Here is a 17,028-nt window from a genome sequence, read left to right as displayed (position 1 = left end):
GCATTAAAAGCAAAACTAATATAGCAAGGGCATTAGCATTGGGAATGAATGTCTTGGTGCAAAATCCACCAACTCTTCAATGGAAGAACAAAACACTTCCAAGAGTACCCATTAACAAGAGGTAAAATTATATTACAAGGAACCTTTCTCGATGTAACAAGAAACCTTCATTTCAGCAGTGCTAGCTAGTATCACCCATTCCAACAGATCAGTGGTCTAACTTCTTGAGAGTCGTATCATCATTGTCTGGTTAACCAGCAATTGAGTATGTCCCTACACGAATGCCGCAACATATGCCTAGTTTGGTTAGGTACGTATTAACACAAACTACAGCGTAATCATCACATGAGTTCTAAAATAGTTTGTCATAACATAAGAAGAATTAGTACGAATCCAAACCGGAAATTGGAAAGACGAGGAAGAAATAAAGTAAAAAGTAATACTTATTCAAATAAACAATATACATTCCTTATCTTTCTTCGAACTAAGTCATATGAGTGGTTAAAAATATGAAGTTAGTTTACTGCAACTCATGTACTAAAACGTGAGGAAAAAATAACACTCCTATCAAACGTGACATTAATGTATCCGACTTAACTTGCCTATTAAATGCCACATGGAGAAGAAGCACAACTATTATGGTCCCGAAACTTAGCTTGCTCTACGATGCAATCAATTGTTCAACCAGTTTCACTGAAGATCAATCCAGAACAGTAGAAATAAAAGCCAGAACAGCAACTATGATCCAACTCACAGGGCAAAAGATTCAAAGCAAGTAATGTCCAGGATGCGTGGTAGAAAGAATGAACTTGTTAATCTAATGGTTTAGCTAAAAAATACGAGAGTGACGATAAAGTTCAATCATTGGGTTAATCAGACTTTCATTCTTAAACCCTTTTTGTCCCTCCTACCAAGCAAAACCTAAGGGGGGGGGGAATACTCCCAAAAGATATAATCAAGACAATGAATATGTCAAACCTATTGTATAAAGAATGCACATGAATGGTCTATCATTACTTCATAGAATGTTCTATATAAACATAATAAGTGGAACAATAATTTCTTGTTAGTTTCAGCTCACATCCCGCGACTAAACCCAATTCTATGTATATTACTCGTTGCTCAATGAATAGCTTCATGAAAATGAAAAGTTCAAATTCATAACAAAGAAAATGAATATGTTCTTCTGTCACTATTCCTAAAAAACATGAATGCAGTTTTTGTTATATCCTTTTCTTCTGTCTCTATTCTGCTCTGTGCTGTTCAAGCAGAACAATGTTGAAACTCTCACCATTTCCACACCATTATTGGCAGGCTCAAAAACCCAAAATCAAGACGATCTTTATGTTCATCGTCCTATATTCATCTAAGACACAAATGCAGTTTTCGCTTTATCCTTTTCTTCCATCCCTCCTGTTTTGTTCGAGCAGAATGATGTTTAAAACTCGTCTTCTCCATGCCACTATCAGCAGGATCGAAAAACCAGAATGAATCGAGACAACATTTACACATCCCAAAATTAAATTCCTCTTATTACAGAAAATCCCTTCTTAAACTTTTGCATCATTTATTAACAAGAAAGTTGCCCTTCACAAATGTAATCCATTTAAACATTTCGATCCTGCAACATAGAAAAGTCCCACTACACCAAAGTTTTAGCACAAACCTTTAATACTAGTATAAGCCAAGTAAGAACAGTCTTAAGCTTGCGTTATGGGATAGCAATAACTTGAAATTCAGAAAAAGACACCCAAAAGAATCCATTAAAAGTAGGAATTGTGCAATCATTTCTACCACTCGAGTAATTTGTTTATTAAATTCAGCACTCAATAGTCAAAACGCAATCTCGAATCACGCGCCGCCATCATAATTTCATATATCCCCAGCTTATTATGTTCTAATTCTTAATATGCGTATAATTCTAGAAAACAACTTCAGAGAAAAAGCAGTTCGCAGCTTAACTGTAAAAGAGGAAGAGCTAGAGGGAATCTTCAAGCTCCTCTAGCTTCTCTCTCTTTTTCAATTCAATTTCATACTGTCTCAATCTCTCCTTCATCTTCTCCTCTTGAAAAATAAAAAGTAAAAAAAAAAATCAATAAGTCTACAATCTTTGTAAAACAAATCAAGAAACAGAAAAAATAATGAAAAAGACCTTGTAGCTGAGCTCGACGCGGTGCATAAAGTAGAAGCCAAGGATACCACCGAAAATGGTGCCGGTGATGATTCGAACATAACCCCACTTCACTGAGTTCGTACCCAATTTTTTTTTTCACTCGATTTTGCCTCAGCCGTAACTTTCCGTTGAATAACAATTGCCGCCCCTTTTCAAGGCTTTTCAGATGAAGGTAAAATGTAAAAAAGAGTCATAAAATATTAATTCAGTCATTAAGTCCAGGAATCAACAGGTCGTTGTAGTATAGTGGTGAGTATTCCCGCCTGTCACGCGGGTGACCCGGGTTCGATCCCCGGCAACGGCGCCTTTTTTATTCAGGTAAAATTGTGAAAAAGGTCCTTTTATTTATTAGAAATATGTTTTTAGGTTACATTTACAAAAAGGTCCTTATAGTATGTATTTTTGTTGGATTTAATCCATCTAAATTCTAATAATCTATTGTATTCCGTCATTTCAGAAATTGTATACAATATCCTTATACTCTTATTTCTTTCGTTCTCTTAGAAATATATTTTAGGGTAAATTTACAAAAGCTCCTTACAATATGTATTGTTGGTTGATTTATACCTTCGATTATAATTTGATCATTTCTAGTCCTTTCCTTCTGCAAAGCCCTGTAATTTTAGTCTTACGTTTTGTTAAAGCATATACGTATGTATAGTTGTACCATAAACGTTTAAAATCTTTGTATCCATCACGTATTCTCATTTTTCCCTTCAATTTATTTCTTAACTACAAGATCATATCGTAAAATCTTCGAACTGGACTAAAAAGAACTTAAGTGATAATTTATAACAAATCATCATAGATGCTCATAGATAATTCACCAACTAAGGCTACTCAATTTAAACTTTGAATATACGCATGAAGAAATTCCAACCATCTCTCACAATTAACGAGCCATGGGTGCTGCCGTATTTGGAGGTGCCATTGGCCTGGCTCCGCCGCGGTTCAACCTGTCAGCATTGGTGATCCATCCTGTTCCGACACATAAACCAAAGTCATTTCAGCCATTGATCAAATCAAATTATAAATTATTATCATTATTACCTACGGAAGGGTCAAAGCCATGGTTTTGAAGCTCCCTATGTTCTTGGGAAACAGCACAGAAATGGCAACAACAATGAACGACGTAATCAGCACAAGGGCCTTCTTTTAAGCCGTACATGATCCTTAGCTTCCTCCGATACGTGCATGTGTACGCGCACGAACAGCATACGGGCGCCAGCAACAAATAAACCAGCCCCGCTGTTACACAGCCTGCAACACCACAACCAAATTTTCCATCCGTCGGGACTGTTTATCCATAATTGCGGACGCATAAAAGGAAACAAAAGAGTAAACCACAATTTTCATGACTCAACTTTGATTAGATTCATGTTTTGGTCATTTAACTTTAATTCTTCTAATTTGATTTTTTTTTTATCTTTCATTGTTAATTATAAACATTGTTATGAAAATGTCTCAAAAATTTCTTTTAGATTTGTACAAACACACCTGAAATCCTACTTCCCAAATTTCTAACATAGCATTTTGGTTTCCTTCGATTTTATGACGTTGGATCATCTTCTACCATATCCAAATAGCTGGAAGATGGAAGAGAAAACCAACAATATATTTTGATTTTCATGGTGATCCAATGATGCGATATTAGATTGGAATCATTTTTCTTCAAGTGGAGTTTAATTTCATGAGTTTTAAATAGATTTTGATAAAATATACACCAACGGAGTGCTAAAGGACGATGCGATGAGATATTCAATGTCTAGAGTGGGCATAAAAACAGCCCAGACCAGCAAAAAAAAACTAGGTCACATTATCCAGTTGTTTTTTATTTGACACCCGAAAATATAATAATTCAAAAATTAAGTGATCAAATTAATTTTTTTAGAAGTTTAAAGACCAAGACAGGAATATAGTCAAAGTTGAGTGATGAAGAGAGTAGTTTACCCAAAAATTAAATTCCCGAGGGATAGTACTTGTGGTTCCTCGGTCGATGATTTCGGCGTTTTGGCCAAACGTGATGCAAGGACAGCAGCAAGCGGTGAAGCCTTCGAAGCAGAATAGATGAAGAACAAATTTTAAATTAGAATAATATTTGTAAGAATAAATCACAATAGGATATGCAATAATGGGGACTAAATCTTTACAGCTTGAACAATCCTCATAGCAGCTACAGAAGCCGGTGGACCATTCATTTAGTTTGTTATCAGGCAGAGCCAGAACCGTCGGTGGATCAGCTGCGGATGGTGGTGGTGGTGGAGCTATTCTTGATTTTCCAGTATCATGTGGACACATTCTTTGGTGCCCAATGAATTACTACGAATCAATGGATTATTGTGGTTTTTTGTTTTCCTTATGACGTTTATATATATATATAATGTGCATTGACTAAAATTCTTTTATGCATAACTTATATTGGTGGTCACTTAGCTTTTAAGTTATTTCTTTTACTCACCAAAGTTTTAAAACTTATATTATAATCATTAAATTTATTCATTTTTATTTGATCATTTCCCTTAAGAAATGACGACATAACACGTTAAATTTGTCTTCCCCAAAAAAGCCTTAAGCTTCCAAATTTATAACCTTCACCAAAATCAAATTTTTAACGAACATAATGATCGTTGCCAATCCTAACAATGGAAAGAATTTATTTGACTAGAAGTTTAACATAATGTAGTATTAAAGTTGATCAGACGGTTGATAAGTGACATTGAAAAGTTTTAATTTTTAGTTTCGATTTTATTATAATATAATTTTTAAAAATTAAGTGACCAAAATAAAAATATTCTAAAAATTCAATGATTACCAATACATTTTACCCTTTTTATTTACAAATAAACTCTCGGAAAAAATAAAAAAGTACTTATCCATGGAACTACATGAATTTTCGCAGAAGTAAACCCTGAAACCTCGAGCTGCCACGTGCAACTGTACGTGCTTTGAATATTTCTTCTGCTTGATCATCAAAATGGATAATAAATACAAATTGTAGCACTCGGAAGCAATTTGCGTAAATGATAAACATATTTTATGTTTTTTTGTGTTACTTTCTTATTATTTATTATAAATCATATCATTTTATGTTGCTTTCATGTTTGGTAGTCTAATTAAGATTTTTTCAATCTATTTTTTTATTGAATGAAAATTAGAAACTCGGTGACTTGCATTTATAATTTAATATTGTTTATATTTATTCAGTCGTGCACGGTGGTGGAGAAAGGCGGTCGCTTGCCCCCCACAGACCCATCTGGCCACTACTGAATATTGATCGGAACGCTTTCTGTTTGGGTCGTCCTTCCTTTACAAGCACTAGAATTTTCCATGACGAATCTGGTCGTTCGGACAAGAAGAAAGTCGATCTCTTCAAACAACCTTGGAGGCCTGTTCCTCCGCTGCTTTGGTCGTTCATCAAGCTCCTCACTGCCATCAGAGACTTGCTAATGACCAGGACCTCCTTCCATTGACTAGGGGAGGCCTTCTATTCTTCGGCTCTCGACATTGAATCCGTGGACCACGCCTATACTGGAACTCTCTCGACATCTAATAAAATGCACCACGAGATTGTTTGACACAGAACTCAGCAAAAGTTACATATCTATATTGCAACCGAGTTTGAGTTTAAAAGGGTAAAAAAATTACATTTAACAAAAGGAAAAAGAATTAAAAACAAAAACAAAAGGTTGACAGAAAAAAAGGGCTAAAAGAGATGCAAGTAATCTCGGGTTCTAGCTAGACATCATGGTGAGCTGATCACTTCTTAGGGCTTGGGTGGCGAATAACCTGACATCGACATCCGGATCCTCGCTCAGTTCAACTACACATGGTCGGATCGTCTTCTCCACTACTTGAAAGTTATAATATAAATGAGACAAGACAGATCGTGAGTTATTCGAGATCGACTCGGTCAAAACACGATAAATACTCGGATCGAATGAATTCAACTCGAACTCAAGCTCGACTCGAATTCTTAACGAGCCGAAACAAACTACTTGATACTCTACTCGAAAAGCTCGTGAACAGCTCGAAAATATAATATATTAAAATTTTATTTTAAAAAAAATAAATTATTAATAATATTAATATTTGTGTTGATTTTTTTTTTTAAAAATGTTATAAGACTTTCATGTATTTAAGATTCAGGTTCGAGTTCAAGTTTGAGGATTCAATATTGTTGAGAATTTTTTTTCTTCATTTCGAGCTACTCACGAGTTTCAGTTCAGGATTTCGAGTTCGAGTCAAACTTAAAAATTTTAAACTCGCGAGTTTTCGAGTCGAATTTCATTTCAGAGTTTTCGAGTCGAGTTGAACTCAGCAATACTCGAACTCAACTCGGCTCATTTACACCCCTAACAAACACTCAAATTCTACCACATGACGATTATTGAAGGCAAAGTAAATATACTTACAGATTGATCGACAACAGGGATAGTCGACTGCAGCACCTTGGCCACGTTAAATTTGATGTTCGGTACCCTGTGATGATGCAAGTTTTGGTCTCATAATTAATCTGAAGAACTAAGATTAAATAGTTTCAAATCAAAGTTATATCAGTATTACCTATCTTTTGAAGCATTAATAACCACGGGAAGAAGGGTTGAACAAGTAATTTATGCGCCCATAACAGGGGCAAGTAGTGAAATCGCATGTAGAATGGTCATCCGATATAGATACTGCGGGTTGTTTATCATGTCCAAAACCTGTCAACAGAACCCAGCATCATTTTCAGGTATTTCCCTTTTCTCTTGCTCGTATAGATTTGTTAAAAAGAAAAGAAAATTATCGTTCGCATAAGTAGACTGACCTGTGGAACTAAGTGCTATAATGCCCACTCTGGCCCAAATTCTTCTGCCAGGCGCTTCACATTATTAGCAGCAGGATCACGGATGGAATAAACCTACAATTATGCCTATGAAGTTGGCAAATTTTATTTTGTAATGATATTACAATATTAAGTTCTGAGTTAATATGGGTTATGTCTACTCTCTGACGAGCCACTCAAAGAGAAATAAAATCGTAAAAAAACGAGCACATAAACTCAACTTTGCACCTTATCTTTTAACCATTGCATGCAGAGTGCACCAAGTTTGTCATCAAAAAAACCAACACCTAACTGCTTGTCAATAAAGATATAAATGGTTGTCCCTCGTTCCCATATGTAATAAGGTAAGGAGGAGATAAGATAGTAGGCTGCTCCCAACACCAGGTTGAAAGCAACTATAGTAGAAAACCTCCGAATTATAAAATACCCTCCGTGGGACTCGATCCCACGACCTCAAAGTTAAGAACCTTGTGGTCTACCAATTGAGCTGGATAGTCATCTCCTTACCAATAAAGGTATGTATTCTATTATTGCAAGCCGAACCCTCCAGTGCCTATCCTCGGCAAATTCCACGATTGCTGGCAATAAGGACTGGGACAGCTAATCAATTCCAATTACCTGCAATGATGGGCATGTTAACAATGTGAGACATTTGAATATATGAGAGAGATTTTCACCGACTTGCCCCCAGGAAGTAGCACTTCCAACTACCCCGCCAAAACAAATGATTAAAACATCAAGCCTAGAAATAACAAATCTGCAGGTGATAAGTGCCAGTCAAATATGATTAATAAATCCATAAAGCAATGCCACACCGGTTTGGCTCAGGTGATAAGGTTGGTTGGAGATCATCCTAGGTTTTGCAGCCTAGGTGCTTTCACTTATACCAAGAATATTAATTCATAAGACACTATTAACACACTATTAGCTCGAAGGAACAAGGTATCAACTAGATATCCAACACGGCAACAACTTTATTTAGGAGGGTTGACGGGCAATGAAATTTCCATTAAAAGCATGCTAGTTTAATAAATTGACAATTATGCAAGCAGGAAGATGCATACACATAAGTTATGGCCTTATTTAGCTAATTGATCTGAAAAGCCACCCTGTTTATTTTAATACATTTTAAAAAGTTAAAAATTTTGACAATCTGAACCCCTAAACAATCACTATGGTAATAAGAAACTTCTTAGTTATCACGATCAGATGGAAGAGTAACCATGCGGTGTTTTTTATGGCTTAGCAGTTAATAGTCACAGGTTTCCTTTCACTTCTCGGTCAAACATAGAAAATATAAGAACCATTCAACCCAAATCAGTTGCCAAGCTAACAGTTTGAAAAAATCTGTTAAACTGTTATTAATGAAATCTTAAATTGTGTCCCACCTGGTTGACTTGATCAAGCTTGCTAATTGCTAATGATATTCAGCCGGACATCTGGAAATTCATCTTTCAAAAGAGAGAGAAATATAGGAAGCAATTGCTCTATGGTCGCATCCTACAACCATCAAATGAGATAGCATTATTGCATGTATAGAGTGAAACATACCAGAAAACATCATGAAACCTAAACTATTTCCAAAAATGAATTTCATAGAGGTGGACTATCTGAGTACAAAAAAGGACTGTTTTTACCTTACCCAAGATGGGCGCCATTCCCATTATAACTGAAGCCAAAGCAGAACGAACATGCTGGGATGAATCTGTAGATAGTTCCTACAGCAGGTGACACTAACTAAATCAGAACATAGCAAGAGTGGAAAAACTAGATCACCAAAAGAAATGAAGTGAAAACTTTGATGTAGTCGTCAAAGTATTCCTTAAGCATTTTTACCTTGACACAAGGAAGAATGTTCTGAATTGCTAATTCTGAATTCAGAATTCGGCAAAACTTAGTTACTTTTCCAGCAGCAGCTACCCTTACTTCAGCCTCATTATCACGAAGTAGGCGAACATACGCAGGTACTAGGTCCGACCTAAACATGTAAGCCTTGCAATATAATTTCATGATAGTTGATATGCACATCCAAAAAACAAAGTTCATTAAAAACTAATTTAAATAAATCAGGTGTGCATGGCCAAAGCATGATAACGGATAACTGGCCTATGCCAGTTCTATAGATTTCTAATTAAATAGAGAGACAAGATGTAAATTCATCAATAGAGATCAAGGGGAAGGAAAGAAGGAAAATGGCAGAAAGGAGGAGTAACAAAGATATCAGGACATCAGAAAATATAACAGTTGATGCCACATGATTATAGATGTTACCTAGTGGGCTCAGGACCAACAGCTTCACACAGGTCATACAACTGATTGGCGACCATGTATCGTACACGCCAAGACTTGTCCTGGAAGCAATCGTAATACCATTAAAAAAATAACTCTAAATTATAAACCATATTTAAGAATGGAAAAAAGAGAGAATTGGGGGAGGGGGCTTAAAAGAACAATAATGTCCATCACGTATCACTTCAAGAAGCAATAAAAAATGCTTTAAAATAAATTAGAAACCATGCAAAATATTTGCATCAAACACCTATACAAGATATATTCACCAAATGAACAAATAAAACCAAAACTTAAGCTTAGAGGTTACTCAATTTCTAGTAGAGTGAATCAAAATATTTGTAAAACAATATTCATAATACATGGTCTACCTGTGAGAAACTAACTATGACTGGGAGAATGTGAGCCACGCAATCTTGGGGTTCCAACAACTTTCCAAGAGCTGCACAACCCTCAACGGCTATTAAACGCACAGAATCTTGATCTCTAGGGACAAGAAATTGAAGCAAAAAAGGATTTCAAACCCTGTTACAAATTATGAACTCAAAAACAATAATGCAAAACTAAATATGAAGAATAAAAGGCATAAATATTAAATGGCCACAGATAAGGGAGCCATTTATTCTTTCATTTATAAAATAAGGTTAAAATCCCATAAAGTACATTATCAGCCTAAGTTACGCTTTATATATGAAACATTAGATAAATTCCACAGACCCTTTGATATAATTTTTAGAAAAGATTGGAACAAGGGGAAAAAAGGGTTATAGGTGGCTGGGAAGGTAAGAACAGTTCAAATATCTGTTGATCTATTTTTTGGGGGTGGCTGTCCATGACCCTAGCTCATAAGCAATAAATATTGAATATGTCAGAAATAAACGGAAAAAGATAAAAAGGATGAAGTTGAAAATTTCCAAAATGCAAACTTCAAAATTTTCAATATGAAAAAGAAAGGCTAGAATCAGAAAGACGCACCACGCAACCCTTTTCCCAATTCCGCCACTTCATGTTTGACCTTAATTCCATCCCCTCTAAACGGAAGAACACCATATCGCTACTACCACTCTCCTCATGATTTGCAACCAGGATCATTTAACTCAAATCACTTATCCTGCTCTTTTATCCCTTTAAAGTACTTGAGAGCATATATTCCACAAAGATAAAAGGATGAAGTTGAAGATTTCTTAAATGCGATCTTCGAAATTTTCAGTACAAAAAAGAAAGGCTAGAATTAGAACGAGACAGCACAAAGCCCTTTTCCCAATTCTGCCTCTTCCCACTCTAAAAGGAAGAACACCATAAGATACACTCCCCTTATGATTTCTAACCAGGATTGTTTAACTCAGATCACTTATCCTGCTCTTTTATCCCTTTTAAAGTACTTTAAAGCATATATTCGACAAAGAATTATCAGCAAAACAAGTGGTCATAATGAAGCGAGAAAGATAAATTAGGCAATTTACATACCATCCTGTGTCAAATCATTGAACATAGACATAATGTCCACCTTTAAACGAGGTGCTTCTACAGTAGCAGAAAATTTTCCAAGATTTGTTGCAGCAGATCTCCTAACCATGGGCATGTCATCTTGACAAAGCTGACTGAATATTGTTCTCAATTCAGTTTTCAGAGCCTCTGGAGCACTTGGGTAAGCAATATGAAACAATCCACAGGATGAAACTCGAGCTGTAAACCACTCACCAGCAGCCAGTCTCTGCATGTTGAGGACAACCCATTCATTAGTAAGGTAAAATTATAGTATCAAGTATAGTGAGGTTTACCGCTAAAAACAAATTTGAGTACATATTAAGTATAACATCAATAACTGGTCACTAGGCTTAGAAATGATCATATTATACACAAAACCTTCTAAATTATCTATACATTTTACTTCAGTTTTAAAAAGAAAAAAGCATATAAAGAAGAAACCAACCTTCAACATTGGAATAAAGAACTCAACCAAGTCCTGCTCCCTCATCTGGGCACCAATTCTACACAGCGACTCGACAGCCTTATCCCTCGCACACGTTTCCTCAACAATGCAAAGAGTCTCCAACGGAGGCAGCAAAACATTAGCATATTCCACACCTCCAACATAAGGAATGAAAACTCCCAATTCTTCTGCCATGGCAAGGAGAACTTCATCATCGTCATCGTTGTTCTCACTAAGAAACGGGATCAATTCTTTCGTGTCCTTTCTTCCCCAAGTGCACGTGCAATCTTAGAGAGCTTACGGATCGAGTTCAAACGAAGCTGAATATCTTCATTCTTTAGCTCATCGATCAACACGGCAATGGGATACAAAGGCTCATCCATCATTGATATCTTAACTCACAAGATCTTACACCTGTAAACATGCCAATAAACTCAAAATAATCATTTGATTCGATTTCAGATATCGAAATTTTGAAAATAGAAAACATAAACTCCGAACAAACATTTAACCTTTTCCCTCCTTGTTAGGGAGAAGAGTATAGGAATAAACGACGCCCTAAGCTATAACAAAAATGGATTAAAAGAGATGGTAATAAATGCAAAGAAAAGGTGATCCAATCTATAAACAATTCGAAAAAGACGTGCAAAATCTTTGCAACTTGAATCGACTGGAGCCGAAGACCGGCGGAGAGGAGATCTATAATACCAAGAAGAACATTTCCTTATAGTGAAAAAGAAAAATGGTACCTTTCGAGGTTCGAGTTGAGGATTTGCTCGAAGCTCGATCTGATATGTAAATGAGGGCAAAGAGAGGATTGATCCGTAAAAGATTAGAGCTTTTTGTGTTTTAATTTCTATGTAATTATCTCTACATACGAGAGCTCTTTTTGACCATAACTTTTTTTTGTTTAAATTTGTTCCTGTACTTTTTACAAAATAAAATTTAGTCTCTATATTTCATTTTTGTAAAATTGAGTCATATTTTTATTTAAAAATCGCGTTTTCTCTCCTAACATTTAAACTCCTTTTTCTACTATTTAAGTTTAATTTTTTTTTATCAATTGAGTCCTTAATCCTTAAAATAAATAAAATAAATAACTATCTAAATAATATAATTTTTTAATCATATATATTTATAAATTTTAAGAGATAAATTGATATATAAACGTAAAAGACTAGATATGGATGGCAAACAGGCAGGTCGGGTGCAGATACCCTCTCCTCTATCCCCATATCCACTTAATATTTTCAAATCCACCACCCATAATGGGTAAAAAAATTTAGATCCACACCCGCCCACACGGGTACATTCTCAAATCTATCTTCACATCCACTACTCAACTGGAAACGTACCCGGACCCGCTGACTACAACATTAAGTTATACATAAGTAACAAACATAAAACAAACACGTTCATTAAGACGCATAATAAAATAAACCAATAATTATAAGTTATATCTTATACAATATTAAGATTTATAAATTAGTTTATAAAATTATACCTAGATTCATAATGGTCCAAAATTTAATGGGTATTTAGTAGGCGGGTAGATGCTAGGTGGGCGGATGCGGGGAGGATGCGAGGTGGGTACCACTTTCTAAATCCACACCTGCCAACTACCCACTAAAGTTATATCCATCCCCACCCCAATTAGAGAGGGTACGATACGGAATCCACGAATTTGTACCCGTTTGTCATCCCTAAGACTAGATAAACTATTTTATTTTTTATAACTGTAAAAGTTAATGACAAAACTAACTAAAAATTAAGAAGAGATAAAATTTTCAAAGAAAAATAGTATTGAAACTCAATTATGCAAAGAGTATAAGAAATAAATTTTAAACAATAAAATTATATAGAGGCTTTTACTATATTTAAACCCTTTTTACACTGATGAATAACTTTGGTTTATTTGCCAAAACGGGCTCCAACCTCTTTTGAGCATTAAAAAAGGATAAGATTTTTAAGAATGAGATATATGGTTGGCTAAATAATAAAAAATATATTTAAATCTATATATACAGTCTATGTACATAACATAGTTTGATAAGAGAAACTTGTTGTGGCCCAGATGTTGATCTCTAATCCTCCCTATTTCAGACGAATCTATTCTAAACAGTCTAGACCAAAGGCCGGTGAGCTCTCTTGCTGCTGCTGGTACTGGTAGGCTCATTGGGTTCCTTAAAGTTGGCTTTCTCACTCAACTCTATAAAAGAGTCGACGACGTTTTGCAGCCGTGCCACGAATTCGATCAAAAGCGAAGTGAATGTCGCCAGTGACAATGCACTTGCATTCTCGTATGTTTTCGACTCTCCCAAAGGCGGCAATGCATCATCAGTAAACGAGTAGGTTGCAGGCCATGATATCTGCTTCTTGATGTCGTTAGAGGTTGCATCCGGAGGAGGGACAGTGGGGGCGACACCGACACTGTTATGCAGGCCATCCCAACTATTTGGTATAGTAACCGATCTGAGATCGAGTACTGCTTCGCTGAGGGACTTGTAACCCAGGACTTTGTGTTCTTCATCATCCAAGTTCAATAAGTCTTGAGGCTCTGCTGGACTACATGGTCGGTTCCCGATTTCCCAATTGTCGGCATTGACGAGAAGGTAGGATTTTCGGTCGATTTTGTGTTGTAGCTCCTCTGCAGCCTCGTGTACTTCCAATAGCATGTCGACAGGGCCTAACTTCTCCATCTTTTTAACTTTGTTCCCGAGCTCACGCAATACACTAGAACCTGCAGCACCTACCCTCTGAAGTTCATGATAAAAGACTTGTCTCCGTTCTGGTGGAGCCTATAAGGAAAGTATTCAGATTTGAAATTAAGGACGACAGCCACCCAACATCTTCAATAAACAAAACAGAAAAGTGGCAGTAGCAATCGTATAGCACATTTCGAGCAAAAACCGATAACTCGGGGATCCTAGTGCCATACGATATAGAACAAACAAAGCATGCTGAAAGTAAGGACCATGAATATCTACCTGTATTTCTGAAAGTATACAACCATGTAACGCCATGACCATGAATGCACAGTGCCTCAAAGCTCCACTTAGTTTGGCATAATTCTTCCAAGGATAAAGAAGTGACCTGTACGGACCATGTGGAGGCTCCCAGATGGCAAAACCCAACTTTGCGTAGGAAAATAAAGGACAGAGAAAGGGAATGGAGATTAGAATACCGTCATTTCATATATTTTGTGGAAGATGTAGCATAAACACGACATAATTACCAGAGCTTCCTCTTGACTCGAAGCTTCAACAGCTGATCTATAGCCACTGTAAACAGGATCATCGGAAGCTTGATAAGTAAGAATTTTCGAAGGGACCCTCTCGTATTCAACACAGTTAAGGTACTCTTTAACACATCCTGATAGAAAGCAGAAGGAGACGAGCATGAACACGGCATTTGTTTCGAATCTCGATGAGACAAATGAATTAGCAGACAATAGGTACATGCTAACCTTCCAAGGAATTCGCCACACTCGAGAAATTTTTGGCAACCAAATTGTGTAGATCCTCACCAGCCCAGATTGGGTAAATGCATACATTAATAACTAAAGAAACACCGGCACCGAGTGCAATCAACAAAAACCGTGTCACGGCCGTATGGATGAAGTCCCCTGTCTTATACCCAGATACTATTATGAAACAATACGTCAAAATGAACACTCGGAATCCATACTCGTAAGGCTTCATCGTCGGGTATAGTTTTGCATAAGTTGAAAAGAATCCTGGCAACCAATGGCATACCAAGAGAAAACATATCAGCAAGCAACTCTTAAAAGAGACTATTAACTAATAACATACTACGTGAGATAAGAAATCAAGGCCACAAAGCCGTACCTACAATAAAGATGCTAATAACAACAACAACTTCTTCATATTTTCCAGCCAACTCCGACAGTGCTGCCATAGCAAGAGCAAGCCCTCCAGCCGATAATGTTCCCAGCCCACGGTTAAATCCTTTGCTAAGAGTTGCTCCTGCAGCAAAAAAAAAAAAGTGACCAAAGGATGTAAAGAGAACAGAAAGTATGTTTCTTTGTGCTATTCGGGATAATTATAAACAGGAAAAAAAGTAATGACAAAAAAAGAAAAATGACAAAAGAACTACAGATAAATAAAGCTACAACATTGTGGCACCCATAGACATAAATGATCCCCCATGGACCAAATTATGATCACGCATTGGCCACTTAGTCATATACGACTCTCCATGGACCAAATTTCTTCCAAGAGGCTACCGACACTCGTATATGGACATGAAAATATGATTCTAGTAAAAACAAAGCAAAAACATGATCCTGCTTTCAGTTTTAAGAATTAAAAACAGATTAATAGAAGAAACAGTTCGATCAGCCATCTAAAGTAGATCCCAAAGAGGAAATAAGATTCTTAAATAAAAAACTGCAGTCAAACATATGCATCAGCAACAAGATGAACAGTTGAATTAATAAATTATTGTGAATGACCCACATAAGAAAACTATTAAAAAAACGAAATTACCTATACTGAATTCAAATACTACGACCACGGTGAGAATAGCCCAAACAGAGTACTGGCTGAGATCCTTCATGGGTAGTTTCAAGAAAATAAGCAAGGAAATAAGCACCAAGGCAAGACCCATCTTGGCAGAGAAAATAATCTTTCTGGGATCGGATTTTCCCATCTTCCATGCCTGACCTGAAACATGTCGAACTTCCTTTAACAACCCGTTCACTTTTTCGCTTATGAATCCGTAAGAAAACCAACCCCGTCGTCGTTCTTCTTCTTCGTTGGTTAATCCCAGCACTGAATACCCTTTTGTTTTATCCCTTTTCTCTAGCAGAGAGTGCCTAAACGAACCCAGCTTTGCAGCCATTGAGTACCAGAAACTTCTTCTGTGAATCAGTGTAGGATAAATTCCCCCCTTCGATAATATCTGTCTTAAATCGTAAGAGATGATGCCAAGAACGTTGGTTGAGATAGGAGGAACGACGCCGTTGACTAGCTTGGTGGGTGAGGTAAGAAACTACGAATAAAAACTACCCATCACTGGGCCCGCAGAGGCGGCCTGCCCGAATCTCGTTCAAGCTCTATTTCAACCGTCCGTCGTAAGAGCCGAAAGAGACTTTGATTTGTATGCTATTTGGCCAAAAATAACATTTTATCCTCTGAATTTCGCCACCTTTCTCAATTTCGTCCCTATTTTTTATTAATAATAATTAAAAATCATTTGATTGATATTCATGTTGAATTATACCTCATATTAATATTAAATCACACATTATTTATATTTAAACATGAAAAGTATTTTTATTATTAACTTAATAATTTGAATATTGAATTGTATTTTATATCAAACCTTAAATTACCCGTTCAAACATTCTTTAATTTCACTATCATTTTGATTTAAAATATTTAAGTTCATAGGTAAATAATATTTTATTATTTTATCTTATTTTTAATTAAATATAATAAAATAATCACTTAATAACATTTATATTCATGTTAGATAATCACACACACGTGTGTGTGTGTGTATGAAAAAAGAATACGTTAAAATAAAATATTGTTTAAAATTTTGAATATAATAACTATACGTGTTAATATATGTGTGTCGCAACCGTCTTTCGGTTGGGTCTCGGAATTGGGCTTCGACTTGAATAATTGGGTTAGAGTCGCCACCGACCGGTTTAAAATGAATTTAGGTGGGTCGGACACCATCTTACCGGATCTGCGTTGTACCAAAAATGTGTCGGGTTCGGGAGTCGGTTACGGTCAATGAAGGATTAGCACCCTTGAACCGCCCTTTCGGTACCAATTA

General features: G+C 36.2%; 3 protein-coding genes, 1 non-coding gene and 1 pseudogene across 4 annotated transcripts; 1 reads left to right on the top strand and 4 right to left on the bottom strand.

The window, feature by feature from the left end:
- Nucleotides 1-1,813: 1,813 nt before the first annotated feature.
- Nucleotides 1,814-2,269, bottom strand: LOC120184161 (the record flags this gene model as incomplete). The annotated part of the gene is made up of 2 exons (XM_039188698.1): nt 1,814-2,062; nt 2,153-2,269. Coding segments are annotated over 2 exons (201 nt in total), but the record flags the coding sequence as incomplete, so codon positions are not given.
- A 136-nt stretch (nt 2,270-2,405) lies between these two features.
- Nucleotides 2,406-2,477, top strand: TRNAD-GUC. Its single transcript has one exon. It is a non-coding gene; the product is annotated as a tRNA-Asp (tRNA).
- A 465-nt stretch (nt 2,478-2,942) lies between these two features.
- Nucleotides 2,943-4,489, bottom strand: LOC120184075 (protein PLANT CADMIUM RESISTANCE 3-like). Its single transcript, XM_039188640.1, has 4 exons — nt 4,324-4,489; nt 4,153-4,224; nt 3,224-3,433; nt 2,943-3,151 (listed from the first exon to the last, which is right to left on the bottom strand). The coding sequence occupies exons 1-4, from the start codon at nt 4,469-4,471 to the stop codon at nt 3,066-3,068; spliced, it is 516 nt and encodes a 171-aa protein (XP_039044571.1). The 5' UTR covers nt 4,472-4,489; the 3' UTR covers nt 2,943-3,065.
- Nucleotides 4,490-5,475: 986 nt separating this feature from the next.
- On the bottom strand, nt 5,476-11,617 carry LOC120184057 (annotated as a pseudogene).
- Nucleotides 11,618-13,205: 1,588 nt separating this feature from the next.
- Nucleotides 13,206-16,138, bottom strand: LOC120184218 (aluminum-activated malate transporter 9-like). The gene is made up of 6 exons (XM_039188739.1): nt 15,729-16,138; nt 15,069-15,206; nt 14,687-14,956; nt 14,456-14,592; nt 14,208-14,354; nt 13,206-14,018 (listed from the first exon to the last, which is right to left on the bottom strand). Exons 1-6 carry the CDS (start codon nt 16,081-16,083, stop codon nt 13,344-13,346), a joined length of 1,722 nt encoding a protein of 573 aa, XP_039044670.1. The 5' UTR covers nt 16,084-16,138; the 3' UTR covers nt 13,206-13,343.
- Between the last annotated feature and the right edge of the window lie 890 nt (nt 16,139-17,028).

Source organism: Hibiscus syriacus, unplaced genomic scaffold, assembly GCF_006381635.1.
Source record: "Hibiscus syriacus cultivar Baekdansim isolate YM2019G1 unplaced genomic scaffold, ASM638163v2 tig00112857_pilon, whole genome shotgun sequence".
In the NCBI taxonomy this organism is placed as follows: Eukaryota; Viridiplantae; Streptophyta; class Magnoliopsida; order Malvales; family Malvaceae; genus Hibiscus; species Hibiscus syriacus.
The sequence above is the reverse complement of the archived record's forward strand: the minus strand, read 5'-3'. Positions and strand labels throughout refer to the sequence as shown.